This window comes from Cicer arietinum, chromosome 6, assembly GCF_000331145.2.
Source record: "Cicer arietinum cultivar CDC Frontier isolate Library 1 chromosome 6, Cicar.CDCFrontier_v2.0, whole genome shotgun sequence".
NCBI lineage: Eukaryota > Viridiplantae > Streptophyta > Magnoliopsida > Fabales > Fabaceae > Cicer > Cicer arietinum.
This window is the reverse complement of record NC_021165.2, coordinates 12,462,609-12,483,943: the sequence shown is the minus strand read 5'-3', so window position 1 is coordinate 12,483,943 and position 21,335 is coordinate 12,462,609. Positions and strand designations below refer to the sequence as shown.

Below are 21,335 nucleotides of genomic sequence, written 5' to 3'. Positions count from 1 at the left end.
AATATACAACATGAATATTGAAGCTGAAATTTAAATAAATTCATATAATAAACTTTTTATAAAACTGAAACAGGCTGCGTGTAAGAATGCAAAAATCCTATTAAAAATCAAATTTAATTTTAATTGTAAAAATTTAACTTTATACTTCAAAAGATCGATATTTAAATTTCTATCTCAAATAGCATGCATTACAATTAGTATCACAGTTATTAATAAAAAATTTACCGTCTCTTCTTTTTTTTTTTAAATTCTGATTCTAATTAAATAAGTCTCTTGAAGGAAATCTTGATGAAAAGGTTCTTAGGAGTTAATGTTTTTACAAGTTTTAAAGCTTCCCTTTTCAATACTTATTTTTTCTTAAAAAAATACTATAAAATTATTAAATTAATCATTTAAGAGGATTTATCATATCAATAATATCAGTCAAAAAAGCATATCAATAATATTATTGTCAAAATAATAATAATTTTATATTAGAAAATTTGAAATATTATACACCGACATTTAAGATTTGACTATAGTATTTGCCCTTGCCTTAATGACCCTTAAATAAGAAAAAAATAATTAAATGATTTTTTTTCAATATTTTAATTTCTCTAAAATCGTTTTGCTAATAAAAATAATATGATATATAAAAACTATATTGGTTGTTCGATTTGGTCCGAGTAAACCTAGTATATAAATGTGCCTTATAAGATTAAAGTTTGATTTACTCACCAGAAACACTTTGGTTGCGCGCTGTTGACAAATTTTTTGAGCTTCTTGAAGAAGGATAATTGGAGGTAAGATTACTCATATATATCTTTATTATTATATAAAATAAAATATTTGATTAAGTGTCTGCATATTATCTTGTTTATATCATCATTTGGTCTCCAATTAAAAATTGACGTGAAGATTTGTTTTTTGTTTTTTAAATTTTTGTTGGGAGTTTGATTTATATATTTAATTTACATCAGTGCACATGAGAATTCACCAAATGCTTGTATACGTACCCATGACATGACCACTGAAATTTCACAATTTATTTCGCATTTTCTACGTTTTTTCCACGAGTAAGTTTTGCATAATTTTTTATTTGACATTCATCTAAAATATATGTATTTCTTGTTGATTTTCATGTGAAAAACAGAAATATAACATGGTATTTTTAACTAAAGGATTTTTCTTTTGAAAATTATGTTGTACAAATATATTGTTTTGGTTGATCTAACCTTAATATTCGACTACATAGCCATTAGATCTAGACATAATTAATTTTAAATTTAGATCGATTGTTCTGTAACGTCCAACTATAAGTTAGGTAGCAATGAGATCAAGGATTTAAAAGTCCATCACCAATTAAATATAAATATAAATAATATACATTTATTTTAGAGAGTATGCATAAAACATGAATAACATAGAGCGAAAAACATAATGTCAAAATATTATTTTATTTTTAGAGTGAAAAATGAATAGCATAGAGTAAAAAAACTTAATGTCAAAATATTATTTTAATCTCTTTGGTTTCGTTACTTTTAGATAAAACCAAATGTATTCTTTTTATTTTATTATTATTTTTTGTCAAAATATTATTTTATTTTTAATATGCATCAAATCTAAAAAAATACATGTTTTGTTTGGTCACCTTTTAATTCATCTATATATCATTCCCTGGTTTTAAGATGAAAAATTAGAAGATTTTATAAAGATTATCTGTCAAATTAATTATTACGAGAACAAATGAGTGCAATGAATGATAATACTTTTAGTTCACTAACTCACCATCACCATTTACTACGTGCTATAGATGTTTTTTCACACAATTACTACTATAAGTTTTAGTTTTTCTTTTAAAAGTTAATTTTTTGTACCAAGTAAAACATTAATATATGCATGTCTTTAGATTTTTTTTAATTATGATCAATATATATCTTTGATAAACCAAATATTATAAATAAATAGAGTATTTATGAAATTGATGTATCTATTTGAAATTTTAGATTAGAATTTTTAAAAATATAATTTATATACATATTTAATTCTAAAGAGAATATTATGTTTGGTGAACATTGAATTAAAATCAAAACAATGTCAATCATATAGGACCAAAAGAAATCAGTAAATCAAATAAAATTGTTAAACATGAAAATTTGGTTTCTAAATCCCATTTAAAATTTCTAACAAGTAATTACATTTGACTTATGCAATGGATCGCCCAAATACATTTTAATTTTGATTTAACTTAATGTTATAGTTCCTTAAAAATGTATTAATTTTTTTTATGATATGATTTTGATTGATTTGTACTTAACATTTTCCTGCCATTTATTATTTTATCTAAAACTTTTAGTCTCTATTTTTATTTTTATAAAATCTATATTAGTTTAAACCTTCCCTCAATCAAAACTGGTCAACTCAAATATCAAATTTTATTTAAAATTATTAAAAAAATTAGTTCAAACTTTATTTTAATTTTCACTAAATTTTTTTACTTCCAAATAATTTAATATTCTAAATTTATCATAAACTCTTTAATATTTAGACAGAACATGAGTATTTAAGTGACTTGATTAACTAAAGTAGCTTGATGAATTCAAAATCACAAATAATCTAATCAAAATTATATAATAATAATTTAAAAGTGTGTGATTTAAAACATTATAAATTTGTAGCTTCTACATAAAATGTCAAAAGATTGTGTTTTTAATCCCTAATACATTCTCATTTAAAAGCGACCGAGATATATATAGAGGATCTATTTTACAATTTGTTTTCACAAGAGAATATATATATATATATATATATATATATATATATATATATATAGCACATTAATGCAACCATAGGCTAAATAACCGAATCTTATTTAGATTGACTTAATACATTATTTTTCTAATTCCTAACTATACGACAATACATAACAGCAAAACCCTATTTTTGATAATACTGATTACCGATTACTAGTAGTAAATAGTAATAATAGACTACTAGTAGTAAATAAACCACTTTTCAAAATGAGCACGCACGATTTATACTTCAAGGACAAAAGTACACAAACTTAAACGGAAAAAAATAAAGGACAGGGTCCTAATACTATTTACTATATTTTTTTTCTTCTATATTTATAACTTAGAGAAAAATAAAAAGGCATTTTATTATAATAATATATTATAATTCATTAAAAAAACATGAAGCACCCATCAAAACATGCAGTAGAAGCACTTGATCACGAGAATGCACATATGATGAATTGGAGCAAGAAAGTAGAGAGAGACAGTGAGAGTTTTAGTTTATCTCTCTAGAAACTAAAACACGAAAACTCATCAAGATTATTGTGATTGAGAATTAGAGAAAGGGAAGAAGAATGTGCAATTGAGATGAAATTGAAAAGAAGAACAAAGCAAAACAGTCCTCGTGAGGCCACGTGGCATAGTTAGAGTGGAAGAGTGCTTTTTGGGTTTGAAACAAACAGCAACAACTCTCTCTCTCTCTCTCTTCTCTCTCTCTCTCTCTCCTGCCATGTCAGAGTGTTAACCCCGTCCTATGACCCCGGCGAATCCGTATTTGTGTGTCTTTCTCTCTCTAAACCCACTCTTTCTCTCTCTACACAAACATCAACAACAACACCTATCTCATTTCTCTTTCTCTCTCTCTCTCTATTTATACATTTGTCTGCCCCTTTCTCGTATTTTCTCTCTCCTCGAATCTCTCTCCCATCTCTCCTCTCTCTCGGTGCTGTATCCCATCCTTGCCCTAACACTTCCCCCTTTTCTCAATCTCATGCAATCTTATTGCTCTTTCATCCATCAACCAGATTGGTATGCTTCTTAATTTCTCTTCTTTGTTCTTTCTTCACGCTCTTGTTTGTTTTTTTTTGTTTCAATTTTGGTTCTGAGGGTTTTTGTCAGCATCTTTGTTTTTCTCTTCAATTTCAGCTGTGTATTGTGTTCTTTGTGCTTGAGTCCCTTGATTCTCAAGCCACTTGATATTTAATTGTTCTTTATTGCTTCTAAATTTGTGATTTTAATCAGCAAGAATGTCACTTGGATTTTGAACTGGTTTTTTGAGTCGATTAGTCCCTTAAATGTGTTTGTGGGTTTTCCTGTAAGTTGAATGTGAATGATAATAATAATGCTTCAACTTTTATGAGTAAATTTCTGGTTTTGATTTTGTGGTGTTGTTGAACATTAGATGTTTATTGTGTACGTTTCATTAGATTACATTAGATTTAGTACATTTAATAGTTTTCATATGGTAGTTTTCATTAGTAGTCTGTCTATTTTGATATCAACAATCTGATTTCGCTTTGATTCATCAATGATTTTGGATAGCAACAAAATTGAGTCCTATAGTATCTCAAGAAGTTTTCTATTGTGAATGGTTTAGCACGTTTTTGCTTCCCAAGTGATTCAATGCCACCATGCAGCAAAGTAGAATCTGGTAATTGTAGCTTCTCTCCTACCGTGCATTGGAAGCGAAAAAACAAGATTCTACTATAAAACCAAACATGTGCTTATATGTTTTTTTCTGCTGGGGGGATGGTTGGTTGTAGGCTTATGCAATATTTTTTCAAGTACTTTTTGCTTAGTGTGTGAATATAAGTTCAAATGGGGGCTTAATAGTTGGCAATGGAATTGGTGTAGGCTATTGATTGCAACTTTCCAAAAGGGAAGGTAATGCTATGATGATTATTTATGTTAATATCTCCTTTAAGACATGTCTTCAGATCAAGTGCCAATATATGTCAGGGTTAGACAATTAACTTTTGCCCTTTTTCTCGGAGGGGGGAGGTGCAGAGGCTATTTTTTGTCTTGAAATTGCCATTCTAAAACAAAACGTCTCATCTGCTTTGATTTTGACATCGCTACTGTACACATCAGGAAGCCTGTGCTTAACTTTGACTGCCACTTTCATTCGTAAACCTTGCTAACTGATATTAGCATGTTTTCCAACCAAACTCAAAAGGAAGTTGTTGTACGATGCAATTTATTATACATTCCATGGATTTATTCATTATCTTAACCAGTAGCAAGTTATAAATTACTTTTCTATTCAGCTACTATGTTATTCACTTCAACCTTTGGGGTTTCAATCTTACCTGAGACCTATCTCATGATCATGACTTAAGTTGGTGGGAGTTTCTAAATGCATTCAAGTTGAAATAAGTCAAAACTTAAATGATCGAAAAATGCATAAAATTTCTAGTAGCATTGGTGAACCCAAAATAAAAGTGCGGACCTTTTGGCCAGCTTTTTAAGTGAACATATTAGTTCATTGCGAAATATGAAACTTTTACTCATAATAAATGTATGTAGTTTTTATCACCTGAGTTAATGTTTAGTTATTGTTTAATGCTATTTTCTATTTACTACTTTGCAGTATTGGTTTATTCTTGACTTATTGATGACACACTGATGGTCAAAGTATTGATTTCTTATGCAGGACACATGTGAATGAATAAGGAAATCAAATAATCAGCACCTAAAATGCTTAACAGGAACTGGGTTTTAAAACGCAAGCGGAGAAAACTTCTTAAAGGACAGGATCAGTCCTCCGGTAAAGAGAAATCCAATGGTAAAGAAGACAATTCAGTTGCATCTGAATCTTCTATGAGTGTTTCAGCTAAACGCATGCTAAAGACTGAAGAAGCCACCGGTCAATTTTCATCTAAGAAGAAGGGACATGATGGGGTGAGTTACTTAATGTGCCCAATTTTTACTTAGGGATGGGTTACCTTGAGTTAGTTCTTTATAAAGAAGGGGTAAATAGGAAAGTACTGCGAGTAAGAATTTTTAAATAATTAAATTTCCATATATTTGAAATACTTCACTGTTGTGGGGTTTGTTTCTTTGAGAGTCTAGACGTCTGTTGCAAGATCGACTAAGATAATAATGATCTCTATAAATAAGTCAATGATTAGGTTGCAAATTGGCTAATGATCACCTTATTTATTGGTCGTAATTATCTAATTATACTATAAATAAGAGATTAGTGTTCAGCTGAGTTATACATAATTATACGGTATAAAGCAGTACCAGCACTTTCCTCTGGGACATACTCTTGTAGTATGCCACTGGCTGGGCTTGCACACAATCTAGAACTTCTCTTGTTACTGGCTGCTGCATTTATTGTTAATGATCATCTTATATACTGCTGTCTCTTATTTGGGAAAAAATTGTCTTGGCTTTTATGGAGCTCAGCTAATGAGATCTTTTGAGGGTTCACTTTCCAACATTAGCGGGCTTGTTTTCCCGATATTAGTTTTCTTGTTTAGTCTTTCTTGTTACCTTTTAAGACGATATATTGTCAACATATTTTTTTCTATTTTTCTTTTTGTGACATACACAGTGGGGTTAGATTTGGATGTATTGTCATGTTAATAATTTCCTCGTATTTTATTTTGTAGCTGCATATCTTTATTGTACGTATTCATAGTGCCGTCTTTTTTCAATTATTAATATTTTATTTATAGGAAAATCTTTTTGGGATGCTTGCTATTTTTTTTGTTTCATATACTGTTAGTTTGAATGCTCTAACTGTAATGTTTTTGGAATCCAGTATTTCTATGAATGCGTGATCTGTGATCTTGGTGGCAACTTATTGTGCTGCGATAGCTGTCCTCGCACTTATCATAAACAGTGTCTTGACCCTCCTCTTAAGGTATGTTTGTTTGAGTTGGTTTTATGTTGAGCTTTTTAATTATGAAGTCATGATTCTCAGGATGTATATTTTTTATTTGTTTTTTACTTTTATAATTTGTGATTTTATCTCCTGAAGCGCATCCCAATGGGGAAGTGGCAATGTCCAAGCTGCTTTGAAGGAAATGATCAACTAAATCCCTTAAACCACCTGGATTCAATTTCAAGACGAGCGAGGACGAAGACTGTACCTGCAAAATCAAAAGCTGGAGATAACTCCCTCAACCTGGAAAAGGTTTCTGGAATTTTCGGAAATAAACATATTTCAAAGAAAAGGTCCTCCTCCAGCAAAGGAAAATCTATTTCAACTATGGGAGGCAAATTCGTTGGAATGAAACCAGCGTCTTCCCCAGTAGACGAAACTGGTAGCGACAAGCTAGTGGACCCATCCCTTGAGAGCACGGAAGGAACTTCATCATGCGGGGATGCTGATGAAAAGAACTTGAATTTGTCCCCAACAGTCTCACCTAAGGACACGAAGTCAGCCTCACCTGATAAGGAAGTGTTATCTCCCTCGAAAATTACTAATTTAGACGCAGATGATGATCTGCTGGAGGAGAAGCCTGATTTATCTTGTGATAAAATTCCTTTGAGAAAAAAACTTGTTCTTGCTATTACTGCTGGTGGAGAGGAAATGAGAAAAAGGAAGCTTAAATTTATTAACGATAATGCTAATCAAAAGAAGCGTAGGACTGATAAAGGGAAAAAAATTGTCATTACTTCTGTAAAGTCAAAGTCTTCAAACAATAAAGTCCACAAGAAGCAAAAGTCCACAACACATAGAATTTCCACATCTGTATCAAAAGGGGATGTCGGAAAAAAGAAATCTGATGCTCGGCAGAAAGATAAGGTATTTGTTCTGCTCTCTTATTTCTTGTAAAGATGTTTACTTTTATGAACCTTTAAAACATTTTATTCAATTGATTTACTTCTGGATAGGCAACATACTGCACACCCTATCGGGTAGTTCTTGTTAAACTGCAGACATCATTTTATTAATAATTACAATGACTAAATTGAGGCATAATATTGTGAATATTTTTATTTACAGAGCTAGAATGTTTGTCATTAAATTACATACATAAATTTAACTGCTATTAAAATTTCAAATATCCACTTTATTTTTAATTGTTTGTGTTTAAGAATTGTCCTATTTTAAATAATCAATAATTTTCCTTCTTTTGGCTCCACTTGACACCAATTCCGGATCATGGGAGATTATGTTAAAGGAATTACTGTTCTTACTTCCTTATTCGCCTTCCCTATCATATTCATACCATAATATGCACTTGAAATACTATTTTGGTGCCACTTTTTTCATTTATTGGAACTTCATTTATTGGCATTATTGATATGAAAGGGTTAATGGTTGTGGCCTTGACTTCTGATGACTCAAATGGTCAACAAGAAAGGTCTTTAATGTGTAGCATTTTGCAACTGTAATTTTTTAATGGCATAAGATGCCTTTCATTTGTTAATTTCTATGCATTTCCCCATATCCTATGTTAAATGCAAAAATAAAGAATGAGATTGCAGGTTGACAACACGCTAGCAGTTGACCAATGGCTAGGATACTAGGGATGATATGTATAGATTACATTCACCATTTTTTATAAGAGCTAGTTTGAATATTACCAGATTTAGACACTGCTTTCGAGAATCTTTTTGAGATGTTACAAACTCAAGGAAAAGAGAAAAGGAAAGTATCAATATTTCTTCTAGTATGAAAGGTTTACTACATTGGGTTGGATTTTGGCATATCAGTAGCTGTGGTTTATATATAGGTTTCAAAGCAGTATAATGTGAAGAAATATATTAAAACTACTTTCTGAATATATTAATCCTTCTATTTGGTCCTTGATGTATATTGATATACTTGCTGAGATGTAGAGTACATTGTAATTATTGTTTATATGCTATTTATGACAATTGTGATTAACTGTAAGCATTATTTGCTTTTGCTTGGATGCAGAAGTTTTCTAAGGTAATGAAAGACACGTCCAATGAGCTTAATAAAGCAAGAAGTCACATGGAGGATACTTTAATGCATGAAGACAATGCTATTCTTGAATCTCTGCAGGTAACCATCTTGAAAGAGCTGTTAAAGAAAATGTCTTTCCTGTTATCTTTTATGTGATTATCATGTCTTCTTTTTACTTGTACACAGGTTGATCGAGTCTTAGGGTGTCGAGTTAAAGGTGAGAACATCAACTCATTACGGAACTTATCCTTGAAAGTTGGGGATGACTCACCTTCTGGCGATATGGTAATGTCAGAAAACCAGACCAGGCTACTAGAAGATTACTCTGCTTGTGATAATGATGTGAATGTTGAATCGGCTAAAAATCTTGTTGATGATTCTCAAAATGTCAAGAGTTCTGATGAAGGAAAGTTGAAAAGCACTGATGGAGTGGAAAAAATTAATGTATACAGGAGATCAATATCAAAGGAAAGTAAGAATGGAAATCTCATAAATTCATTGGGTAAAGCCACCGATGATTTAGGTTCCTGTGCCATGGGTGGTATAGATCAGGATGATTCTGCTGTATCTGCTGAACAGTTGGAACAAGCAAATGACAAGTTGGAGACAGAGGAGAATCTTAATGTTGTTTTAAGAGGTGACAGGAACAGCGAGCTTCCAAAAAATTGTGAAATGCACGTCCCTCTTAAAACAAAACAAAAGGAAGTGGATGCGGAGAAGGGAATGGGTAGCGGTGTTGACAATAAAGTTCAGGATGCTAATGCAGTTGAATCTTCATGTCCAAATGGAGACAAGGTTTCCTATGAATTTTTAGTTAAGTGGGTAGGAAAGTCTCATATTCACAATAGTTGGATTTCTGAATCCCAACTAAAAGTTCTTGCAAAGAGAAAACTAGAAAATTACAAGGCAAAGAATGGGATGGCAATAATAAATGTTTGTAAGGAACAGTGGAAGATTCCTCAGCGGTTGCTTGCTATTCGCACTTCCAAAGATGGAGCATCTGAAGCATTTGTTAAATGGACCGAACAACCTTATGATGAATGCACTTGGGAAAACTTAGACGAACCCGTGCTCCAAAATTCTTCTCATTTGATTGCACGTTTTAATATGTTTGAAACACTCACACTGGAAAGGGATGCATCAAAGGAAAATTCAACTAAAAAAGGCAATGACCATCAAAGTGATATATTTAATCTTGTAGAGCAGCCTAAAGAACTGAAAGGTGGTTCTTTGTATCCCCATCAGCTTGAGGCTCTGAACTGGTTGCGTAGATGCTGGTATAAGTCTAAAAATGTGATACTTGCTGATGAGATGGGACTTGGGAAAACAATATCTGCTGGTGCTTTTATTTCATCATTGTATTTTGAATTCAAAGTTTCACGTCCTTGTTTGGTCCTGGTACCTCTTACCACAATGCCCAATTGGCTTGCTGAATTCACGCTATGGGCTCCAGATGTGAACGTTGTAGACTATCATGGCTGTGCAAAAGCAAGAGGCGTAATTCGGCAGTATGAATGGCATGCAAGTGATCCAAGTGGATTGAATAAGAAAACAGAAGCCTATAAATTTAATGTGCTTTTAACTACATATGAAATGGTTCTTGCTGATTATTCTCATTTGCGGGGAATTCCTTGGGAAGTTCTTGTTGTTGACGAGGGCCATCGATTGAAAAATTCAGACAGTAAGCTCTTCAGCTTGCTAAATACATTCTCTTTTCAACATCGTGTTCTCTTGACGGGTACCCCTCTTCAGAACAACCTTGGTGAGATGTACAACTTGCTTAATTTCTTACAGCCAGCTTCGTTTCCTTCTCTATCTTCATTTGAGGAGAGATTTAACGATCTTACGACTGCAGAGAAAGTTGATGAATTGAAAAAACTAGTTTCTCCTCATATGCTTCGCAGACTTAAAAAGGATGCGATGCAAAATATTCCTCCCAAGACAGAAAGAATTGTTCCTGTTGAGTTGTCATCCATCCAAGCTGAATATTATCGTGCAATGCTTACAAAGAATTATCAAATATTGCGGAATATTGGGAAAGGTATTGCTCATCAATCTATGATGAACATTGTGATGCAACTGAGGAAGGTCTGCAATCATCCATATCTTATACCAGGGACTGAGCCTGATTCTGGATCTGTTGAGTTCCTTCATGAAATGAGAATAAAGGCTTCAGCTAAGTTGACTCTTCTGCATTCTATGCTAAAGATTTTGTACAATGAAGGTCACAGAGTTCTTATTTTCTCACAAATGACAAAACTTCTTGACATCCTGGAGGACTATTTGAACATAGAATTTGGGCCTAAAACATACGAGAGAGTGGACGGCTCTGTCTCCATAGCAGATCGTCAGACAGCAATTGCACGATTCAACCAAGACAAAAGCCGATTTGTTTTCTTGTTATCAACTAGGTCCTGTGGACTTGGGATAAATTTGGCCTCTGCGGACACTGTCATCATCTATGATTCTGATTTCAACCCTCATGCAGATATACAAGCAATGAATCGAGCACACAGAATTGGGCAATCAAATAGACTTTTGGTATACCGGCTTGTGGTTCGTGCCAGCGTTGAAGAACGCATCTTGCAGCTTGCTAAGAAGAAATTGATGCTTGATCAACTTTTTGTAAATAAATCTGGATCTCAAAAAGAAGTAGAAGATATTTTAAAATGGGGAACTGAAGAACTCTTCAATGATTCTCCTGGCCTTAATGGAAAAGACACAAATGAAAATAATAATAGTCACAAAGATGAGGCAGTAGCAGATATAGGACATAAGCATCGGAAACAGAAGCACCGGAAGAGGACTGGTGGTCTTGGTGACGTATATGAGGATAAGTGTACAGATAGCAGTAGCAAGATTCTGTGGGATGAAAATGCCATTTTAAAATTGCTTGATCGTTCAAACCTTCAAGATGGTTCAACTGATATTGCTGAAGGGGATTCTGAGAATGACATGCTGGGTTCAGTGAAGGTGAAGTAGTTGACTATTAGCTAGTAGATACAGTATTTGTTTGGTTCATTGAAATTCGTCTAGAACCTAGAATCTTTACACATATATAGAGAAAATTGACTGGAAACTAGATTTTGCATGAAAACATAACTTACATTTTATAGACCGATGCACATAAATTCTATTAATTGCTATTCCAAATTTAAGGAAAGAGAATCTGTCCTAACAATGAAAATTATGGAAAACAACTATACGGAAAAGAGGAAATAAATCCATATAAAAGGAAATATTAGAAGAGCTTCCTGCAATAGAAGATTCCCTTTCAAGTAGTGAATTGACATATATCATTCTCAACTTGCCAGTAAGTTCTAGGAACTGTTCTGTAGAAAGTCCCTTTGTTAATACACTTGCTGATGAGATGGGACTTGGGAAAACAATATCTGCTGGTGCTTTTATTTCATCATTGTATTTTGAATTCAAAGTTTCACGTCCTTGTTTGGTCCTGGTACCTCTTACCACAATGCCCAATTGGCTTGCTGAATTCACGCTATGGGCTCCAGATGTGAACGTTGTAGACTATCATGGCTGTGCAAAAGCAAGAGGCGTAATTCGGCAGTATGAATGGCATGCAAGTGATCCAAGTGGATTGAATAAGAAAACAGAAGCCTATAAATTTAATGTGCTTTTAACTACATATGAAATGGTTCTTGCTGATTATTCTCATTTGCGGGGAATTCCTTGGGAAGTTCTTGTTGTTGACGAGGGCCATCGATTGAAAAATTCAGACAGTAAGCTCTTCAGCTTGCTAAATACATTCTCTTTTCAACATCGTGTTCTCTTGACGGGTACCCCTCTTCAGAACAACCTTGGTGAGATGTACAACTTGCTTAATTTCTTACAGCCAGCTTCGTTTCCTTCTCTATCTTCATTTGAGGAGAGATTTAACGATCTTACGACTGCAGAGAAAGTTGATGAATTGAAAAAACTAGTTTCTCCTCATATGCTTCGCAGACTTAAAAAGGATGCGATGCAAAATATTCCTCCCAAGACAGAAAGAATTGTTCCTGTTGAGTTGTCATCCATCCAAGCTGAATATTATCGTGCAATGCTTACAAAGAATTATCAAATATTGCGGAATATTGGGAAAGGTATTGCTCATCAATCTATGATGAACATTGTGATGCAACTGAGGAAGGTCTGCAATCATCCATATCTTATACCAGGGACTGAGCCTGATTCTGGATCTGTTGAGTTCCTTCATGAAATGAGAATAAAGGCTTCAGCTAAGTTGACTCTTCTGCATTCTATGCTAAAGATTTTGTACAATGAAGGTCACAGAGTTCTTATTTTCTCACAAATGACAAAACTTCTTGACATCCTGGAGGACTATTTGAACATAGAATTTGGGCCTAAAACATACGAGAGAGTGGACGGCTCTGTCTCCATAGCAGATCGTCAGACAGCAATTGCACGATTCAACCAAGACAAAAGCCGATTTGTTTTCTTGTTATCAACTAGGTCCTGTGGACTTGGGATAAATTTGGCCTCTGCGGACACTGTCATCATCTATGATTCTGATTTCAACCCTCATGCAGATATACAAGCAATGAATCGAGCACACAGAATTGGGCAATCAAATAGACTTTTGGTATACCGGCTTGTGGTTCGTGCCAGCGTTGAAGAACGCATCTTGCAGCTTGCTAAGAAGAAATTGATGCTTGATCAACTTTTTGTAAATAAATCTGGATCTCAAAAAGAAGTAGAAGATATTTTAAAATGGGGAACTGAAGAACTCTTCAATGATTCTCCTGGCCTTAATGGAAAAGACACAAATGAAAATAATAATAGTCACAAAGATGAGGCAGTAGCAGATAGAGGACAGAAGCACCGGAAGAGGACTGGTGGTCTTGGTGACGTATATGAGGATAAGTGTACAGATAGCAGTAGCAAGATTCTGTGGGATGAAAATGCCATTTTAAAATTGCTTGATCGTTCAAACCTTCAAGATGGTTCAACTGATATTGCTGAAGGGGATTCTGAGAATGACATGCTGGGTTCAGTGAAGGTGAAGTAGTTGACTATTAGCTAGTAGATACAGTATTTGTTTGGTTCATTGAAATTCGTCTAGAACCTAGAATCTTTACACATATATAGAGAAAATTGACTGGAAACTAGATTTTGCATGAAAACATAACTTACATTTTATAGACCGATGCACATAAATTCTATTAATTGCTATTCCAAATTTAAGGAAAGAGAATCTGTCCTAACAATGAAAATTATGGAAAACAACTATACGGAAAAGAGGAAATAAATCCATATAAAAGGAAATATTAGAAGAGCTTCCTGCAATAGAAGATTCCCTTTCAAGTAGTGAATTGACATATATCATTCTCAACTTGCCAGTAAGTTCTAGGAACTGTTCTGTAGAAAGTCCCTTTGTTAATACACCTGTCAATTTGCATCCCGAAGTGACATACACTGCAACTATAAGACCATAATCCAAGTTCTCTTTGATAAAATGCCATTTTATTTCTATATGCTTTGTTCTATCATGTTGAATTAGATTTTGTAAAATTTTAATCGTGGACTTGTTGAGATTGACAAACAACTTCATAATAGGCATAGTTCACAATTTCCTTGTGCCATATCTTGTGCTTGACCTAGAAACAACTATGCTTTTTTACTTCTTCATGTGGCTAGATTATTTATTACCTAGGAACATACAGTGCCCTGATTTGGATTTCTTTGATCGACAGATCTTGCATAATCTGCATATATGGTTGCATCTTTTGTTTATTTGCTCTTAATTGTTAATTTGGTTTTATCACCATGCTCGTAGATACAGGTGGATATATTAAATACTCTTCCCCTTATCGAGATTGAAATTTTCTTTTGTAGGCCCTTGAGTGGAATGACGAACCAACTGAAGAACATGTAGAGGGTGAATCCCCTCCTCATGGAACCGATGATATGGGTACACAAAAATCTGAGAAGAAAGAGGATAACACAGTGATTGGCAGCGAAGAAAATGAATGGGACAGACTATTGCGTGTGAGGTAAGGAGCTTCTATCTGACAATTTCAAAGTTGAGTAAATGACTGTGTGCTGTATAAGAAAGTACCTATAAAATAATTGTGAAAAACATCATTTTAAGGTCCTTTATGAACTTTGAAATATAAATTTAAGAGATGCTTTTGTTGCTGGAGTGCACTCTTGTAGATGAGAGCGGTACCTCCTTGTCACAAATGACCTCTAATGCAAACAGAGGTTTTATGATAACTATTAAGGATAGTTTTCCTTGTCTCTGTTGGTTTCTAAGAAGCCAACCACACGTGGTGGCATAAAGCTTATGTTTTTTTTCCTTGGGTTTTTTGTTAGAATTGGTCACATGGCTTGTATTATTACTCATGTTAAATCTGCATTAACTGTAGAATCCAAAATTAGTTGCTGACTAGGATTAGATTTAGCAATCACATTAATAGATATTTGTTGTGAATGCATTATAAATACGGCCTTGAGGGGGTTCATTGTTCTTTTCGTTGCTTTCTTCCCTGGTTTCACATCCCTTAAGGATTATTCCTGATCCTTGTGTTCTGTATTTAATTTTCTTAGTTCCTCGTTTAGTCAAACTGCTTTCTTGTATGCAAGCTGTAGTGGTCAAATGAAGATAGAAGGCCTGGGAATTGGTTGTATTTAAACATGCCCGTCAAATAAAATCAAAATGCAGGCTGGCCAATACTTGTTTTTTACACGTAATTACTTATGAGAACTGAAGTAGCAAGCATTGAACTCTTTGACCACATGATCGTAATGGGGCTATGATTAGTTTACAAGAAACCACTTTTTATAAATTAGAATCTTCTAGGTAAAACCTGAATGAGATTTTTCTCTGTTAATGATTAATATTGTATGCAAAAAATTAATTCATATTATGCTGCATTTTGACAGTGTAGTTAGCCATCAAGTGGTATGAACAATGTCTTCGCTTGAATTTTCTTACACATTTAAACTTGTTTGTAGGTGGGAGAAATATCAAAGTGAGGAGGAAGCAGCTCTTGGTCGTGGGAAGCGGCAGAGGAAAGCTGTTTCTTACAGAGAAGCATATGCTCCACACCCAAGTGAAGCAGTGAGTGAGGTAATTTGCTTTCTTTCTGCTAGTAAGTAGAACCTATATCTTAAGAAGCTTTATTATTTCTAATTGTATATTTGGCTGTCAATAGCACTGGTTGAAGGTGACGACTGATGAGAAGTGTTTGTTTCCGATTAAATCTCAAAACATCTGCACATAAGCTTTTCTCAGTTATACAAGTTAATCAAATATAAGATTAATTAAGTTGGGTTTCAGGCTTCCATCTTTCTCATTGATCAAATGCTTTTCTGGATTTTGTCAAATCACAATTTTTTTCATCAGATACTAGTTGTGGACCAATAGCATTTTGCTATATTTATGCCTTTTGATTTAAATAGCTTTGTTCTCAACAATAACATGCATAGTATTGGAATTTTTTACATTTGACAGGAAGTTTTTATCTTGTAACTTAAGATTTTTATCTTGTTTTAGTTTGTGTTGAAGGCTGTAAGTAGCCCTTGCTCACAATTTAGATCACTTGCTTAATTATTGACTGTTAAAATTTTAGATTTGCTAATTTGCTTTACCACTTTTAGCTTTGGCATTTTATTTAGCATTTTTTATTTTTCCCGGTAGAAATTATGTTTTATTTAATGTTTTCTATCAATGTGCTTATTCAACCAGAGTTGCGAGGAGGAAAAAGAACCAGAACCTGAGCGTGAATATACACCAGCAGGACGGGCCCTGAAGACAAAATTGTATGTTATATTTTTCAAGCTTTCTGAATTACATTAATTAAACTTATTAGACATGATTATAGAAGAACGATATGTCATCAGTACCGTTGGTTTTTTTTTATGGCTTCTTTCTGGTATTCTGCGCAGGCAGGCTTCTTTCATCTGGTTTCTTTTAACAATGTGCAGGGGAAAGGGTATATGTACTAGTTGTTATGATGTATTTTGTTATGATCCTATGCACTCTTTCTCTTTGTATTATGCGTGCACATATATCTGATTAGTTATACTCTCTCTGCTCCTTTTCAATTGTTGTTTTAAGGTTATTTACATATACAAAGCTGTCAATAAATTGTTACTTTTCTATGAAATTATGTCTTTTTTCTATAATAGTCTTAACTGTTTATCATTCCATATTTATTTGTCTGCAACAAAAATAAATAGTTAAGAATATTATTGACAAACGTAAATGTTATATTGAACTTTGAAAACGACAAATAGATAGAAACACATTCTTTCATCAAAAGCAACAATTAAAAATGAACAATGGGAGTAGCTGTTAAGAGTTAGTTAACAGCTGTTAGGAGTTCGTTAGAGTCATTTACAACCGTGACCAATTCAATACATTGTATAATTCTGAGCATAAACACTCAGCATCATAATTCAGAATACAAAGAATATTCAGAATAAGTTTTTTATATCCTTCCAATCATTCCCTTTCTATCTCAACCTAAATAGGTAATACCAATTATTTCCGAATGCATTATTCGTATTTAGGAGTTTGTTTTTCTAAGAGTGTTTTGGTAAATATAACCCTTTGATGCTACAATTTTGACTTCTGGTAACGATTTACCTGGATCTCTTAGCAAATCTTGCATGCTATTGATAAATTGATAATGGTAGTTTGAACACTCATACATTTATGGTTTAAATTATTCACTCTAATTGGTAATTTTCAAACTCAAGTACCAAGATATCTCATGTCTTTTGGTAGTTTGAATGGCACTGTTATTATATCCAATGGGTTTTAGTTTTATGATAAAGTTGGTCCTTAATGCTGAAATATTTGCACTTGCTAATGGTCAACAGTGCTAAACTCCGTGCTCGGCAAAAGGAACGACTTGCTCAGAGGAATGCAGTTAAAGAATCACATCCTGCAGAAGCACTTCCAGGTACGGAGTCACTCATGCATCCTCCAGTCATTGCAAATGATGGAGATCTAGGTGCTGGGCCAAAACATTCAGTTCCAGAAGGAACTTCTACCAACATAGAGGACAGCAAAAATATTCAACTTTCAGAAGCTCAAAATAGCAACGCTGATTTCTTATCAAGGATCGACAAGCTATCGAAACATAAAATGAGCCATCACTTTGATGCTTCTGATGATACTCCAGCTCGATCGTTGCCTCCAAATTACCACCATAAAGGGGTGACGAACATGAAAAACTCTGTGCCCGACAACAATTTGTTGCCTGTTCTGGGACTCTGTGCTCCTAATGCTAACCAGTTTGAATCATCAGAGGGTAACACTTCAAAATTAAATTGGAGACAAAATAGGCGTGGAGCCAGACAAGAGTTTCCATTCAGTCTTGCCCCTTGCACTGGGACATCCATGGATGCTGAGGCAAGAAGTAAAGAAAAGGCAGCAAATGCCAAACTGTCAGATGCATCAGCAGAAAATTTACAACAAAGTTTCAAAAATAGCATCCCTGATAACTTCCTCCCATTTGTTCCAGTATGCTCTCTTATTAATATGTTTGTGGATTTTGGTTTCCATTATGGTTGACTATTATGCATGTGTCACTATGAGTGATGTTTTTGTTGTTGCAGTTTCCACCCTCTGTGCAAGGAAAGGAATCTGATGCAGGTGAGAGTTCAGGTGCTAGATACGCTGCTTTCCAGGAGAAAATGGCCCTGCCAAACCTGCCATTCGATGAAAGGTTGCTGGCGAGATTTCCACTCACCACTAAGAGCTTTCCAAATTCACATCCAGACCTCTTACCTAATTTGTCGTTAGGAGGCAGACTCGAAGCTCTGAGTGGATCTATGCAAGACCTTCCAACATTACCTAATTTCAAAATACCCCCAGAAGATTTATTTAGATATAATCATCAAGACAGGGATGTTCCCCCCACCTTGGGTTTAGGACAAAGGCCAACCACATTATCGTCTTTCCCAGAAAACCATCGGAAGGTCCTTGAAAACATAATGATGAGAACTGGATCTGGATCGAGTAGTTTACTGACGAAAAAAAAGTCAAAATCAGATGGTTGGTCTGAAGATGAACTTGATTCCCTCTGGATCGGTGTTCGTAGGCATGGAAGGGGTAATTGGGATGCCATGCTCAGAGATACCAAGTTAAAGTTTTCAAAGTATAAAACATCTGAAGATTTATCAGTGAGGTGGGAGGAGGAACAAGTTAAGGTCTTTCAGGGGCCAGCCTTTCCTGTGCAACAAAGATCGTCTTCCAAGGCAACCAAGTCTACCAAAGCTTCGCATTTTCCAATCTCTGATGGAATGATGGAAAGGGCCTTGCAAGGTAGCAAATTTCTTTTGCCACCAAAGTTTCAAAACCATATGACTGACATGAAATTAGGGTTAGGTGGTTCTGCATCTGGTCTTCCACATTTTAGAACAATGGACCGACCTAGTCTGCCAAATGATCACTTTGCACCTTTTCCATCTTGGAACTATGATAAAAACAGAGCGAAATTTCCTGATGATGCTTCTGCTGAAACATCTGATAGACCAGGAACTTCTTCCAATGCGCTGACAGAAAGACCATTTCTGCTCAATTCTTTTGGAACCAGCAGCTTGAGTTCTTTAGGTTTGAATTGCTCGGGCAACATTTATATACAGCAGCAGGAGGATGAGCGCAGAAACACCAAGCGTGGAAAGTTGCCTGTACTTTTGGATGGAACGCCGAACGACATGCATGATAATAATAGCATCAACGTAGGAAATGGTGAATCTACTAGCTCAGGATTGTTATCCAACCCCACGAAACCAGATCTCATGGACTCAAAAGGGGAAGAAGTAGCTGGAAGTAGTTCTTCAAAAGACAAGCTTCCACATTGGTTACGACAAGCCGTTAGTTCCCCTGCCAAACTTCCTGATCCTGAACTGCCACCCACAGTATCGGCCATTGCTCACTCAGTTCGCATGCTATATGGAGATGACAAGCCGACAATTCCTCCGTTTGTGATCCCTGGACCGCCTCCCTCCCTACCGAAAGACCCCAGGTGTAATCTCAAGAAGAAAAGGAAGAGAAGATCACACAAGTCCGAGCAGTTTCTTCCAGATTGGTCTATGGACTTTCACCACAGCAATCATGGTGATAATGGTGCCTCAAGCTCAACTCCCTTGCCACCGCCGTTTCCTATACTTCCTCCGACAGGACCTCAGCAGATTGAATCTGACCTCAACTTGCCCCCTCTTAATTTAAAAGTGGCGAACTCATCACACTCATCGAAAAAGACAAGCTGCTCGGGACTATCTCCTTCTCCTGAAGTGCTCCAGTTGGTTGCCTCCTGTGTTGCTCCTGGCTCTCATCTTCCATCAATTCCAAGCTCTTCAAGCTTTCTTGAGAGCAAGCTTCCATCACAAAGGCCCATCGGCAGAGCCAAATTCAAAGACTCAGAAGGTGCCTTCAGAAATAAGAAGCCTAGGCAGATTTCACCAGAAAAGTGGTGTTCACCTGAAGAGCATAAAGTAGAACAAGTCCATGATAGTGGAGATTCCAGTAAAACTCAGTCAGATCCCTCCCGGGTTGAACGGTTGCATGAAGTGGAAGTATCATCTGAGGGAACTGTCTCAGATCATTCTGTGAGGGATCCAGAAACATAACTGTAGTAGTGGCTTTTGGATAAAAATTGAATCCTTATTCTTGCTGCTGAAGCCTTTTCACCAATGTGCTAGAATTTTTGTAGGTATGACAGTGAGTGAACTAGCAAATATATATAGTATTGTTGAGAACATGTAAAGTTTTTTCTCCAAGTGAAATGAAATATATAGTGTTGCTTGCTGTGTATTGTGTACTTTGTAGCCCTTTTTGTCTTATCATTCCATGGCAATTTTTGCAATTGGAATGGGATAACAATAATTCTTCGTGACAATCAATATACCTTGTATTAGTATGAACTGTGAAGTATGCCTTTGGAGGTCATGGCATTTCCTTGAAAGAGCTCAATTCTACAAATGTAGTTCAGAGTAAAATACAGTATGTACTATGTATTATGTGAAAAACTGATAATTTGTTATTTGTCATTCATCTAATAGAATTAAATGGGTCTCCGAAATTTTCCCAATTTTTGTTTCCTAGACATTACAAAATATTTAGAGTAGTGGTACGTATGGTTAGGGATTACGTGCACCTGCGGCTCTGATTTGTATATAAGCTTACATAGTGCATATTTTGAGTTTTGAGTTTATATACTTTGATCTAAGATTCGTATAGATTGATTTATTTAAAATTATCTACTGACATAAGTATTTTTAAGATTGATTAAGATAGTTTATAGAAATAATTTATAACATATTTATAATTTATTTAGTAAATTTTTGTAACCTATACAAGATAACTTATAAAAATTGTTTATAGTAAATATTAAAACAGTTTAACTTTGTGTTTTAGAAATAGTTTAAACATAAATAGCGTTTATGTTCCAGACGTTTATACTATATGCGATTAAACAAGGCACATGTCTGTACTATGTTCTAAACGTTTATACTACATGCGGTTAAATAAGGCATATGTCTATATTATATGCAATGTCTCTTGTGTTGGATTTCTTTTCCACATGTTCGTTTCATCGGCATTGTTGGACACTAATTAATTTGATGAGCTTATTGCAATAAAATTTAAAACTAATATAAGTTAAAAAAAAAATCTATGCTTTAACTGTTTTTCCAAT

General features: G+C 34.5%; 1 protein-coding gene across 1 annotated transcript; it reads left to right on the top strand.

The window, feature by feature from the left end:
- The first annotated feature begins 3,238 nt into the window (after window positions 1–3,238).
- LOC101514164 (protein CHROMATIN REMODELING 4) lies at window positions 3,239–20,692 on the top strand. The gene is made up of 11 exons (XM_004504615.4): window positions 3,239–3,803; window positions 5,428–5,675; window positions 6,544–6,645; window positions 6,763–7,533; window positions 8,656–8,763; window positions 8,851–11,637; window positions 14,518–14,675; window positions 15,640–15,754; window positions 16,373–16,446; window positions 17,512–18,157; window positions 18,253–20,692. The coding sequence occupies exons 2-11, from the start codon at window positions 5,472–5,474 to the stop codon at window positions 20,266–20,268; spliced, it is 6,981 nt and encodes a 2,326-aa protein (XP_004504672.1). The 5' UTR covers window positions 3,239–3,803; window positions 5,428–5,471; the 3' UTR covers window positions 20,269–20,692.
- Window positions 20,693–21,335: the final 643 nt, after the last annotated feature.

What these genes read in the sequence shown, in the direction of transcription:
- LOC101514164 (XM_004504615.4), top strand. Translation starts at nt 5,472, where the DNA reads ATGCTTAACAGGAACTGGGTTTTAAAACGCAAGCGGAGAAAACTTCTT. An exon ending in GTCTTGACCCTCCTCTTAAG is followed by an intron (nt 6,646 to 6,762) that starts GTATGTTTGTTT and finishes TATCTCCTGAAG; the next exon opens with CGCATCCCAATGGGGAAGTG. An exon ending in ACATGCTGGGTTCAGTGAAG is followed by an intron (nt 11,638 to 14,517) that starts GTGAAGTAGTTG and finishes TTTCTTTTGTAG; the next exon opens with GCCCTTGAGTGGAATGACGA.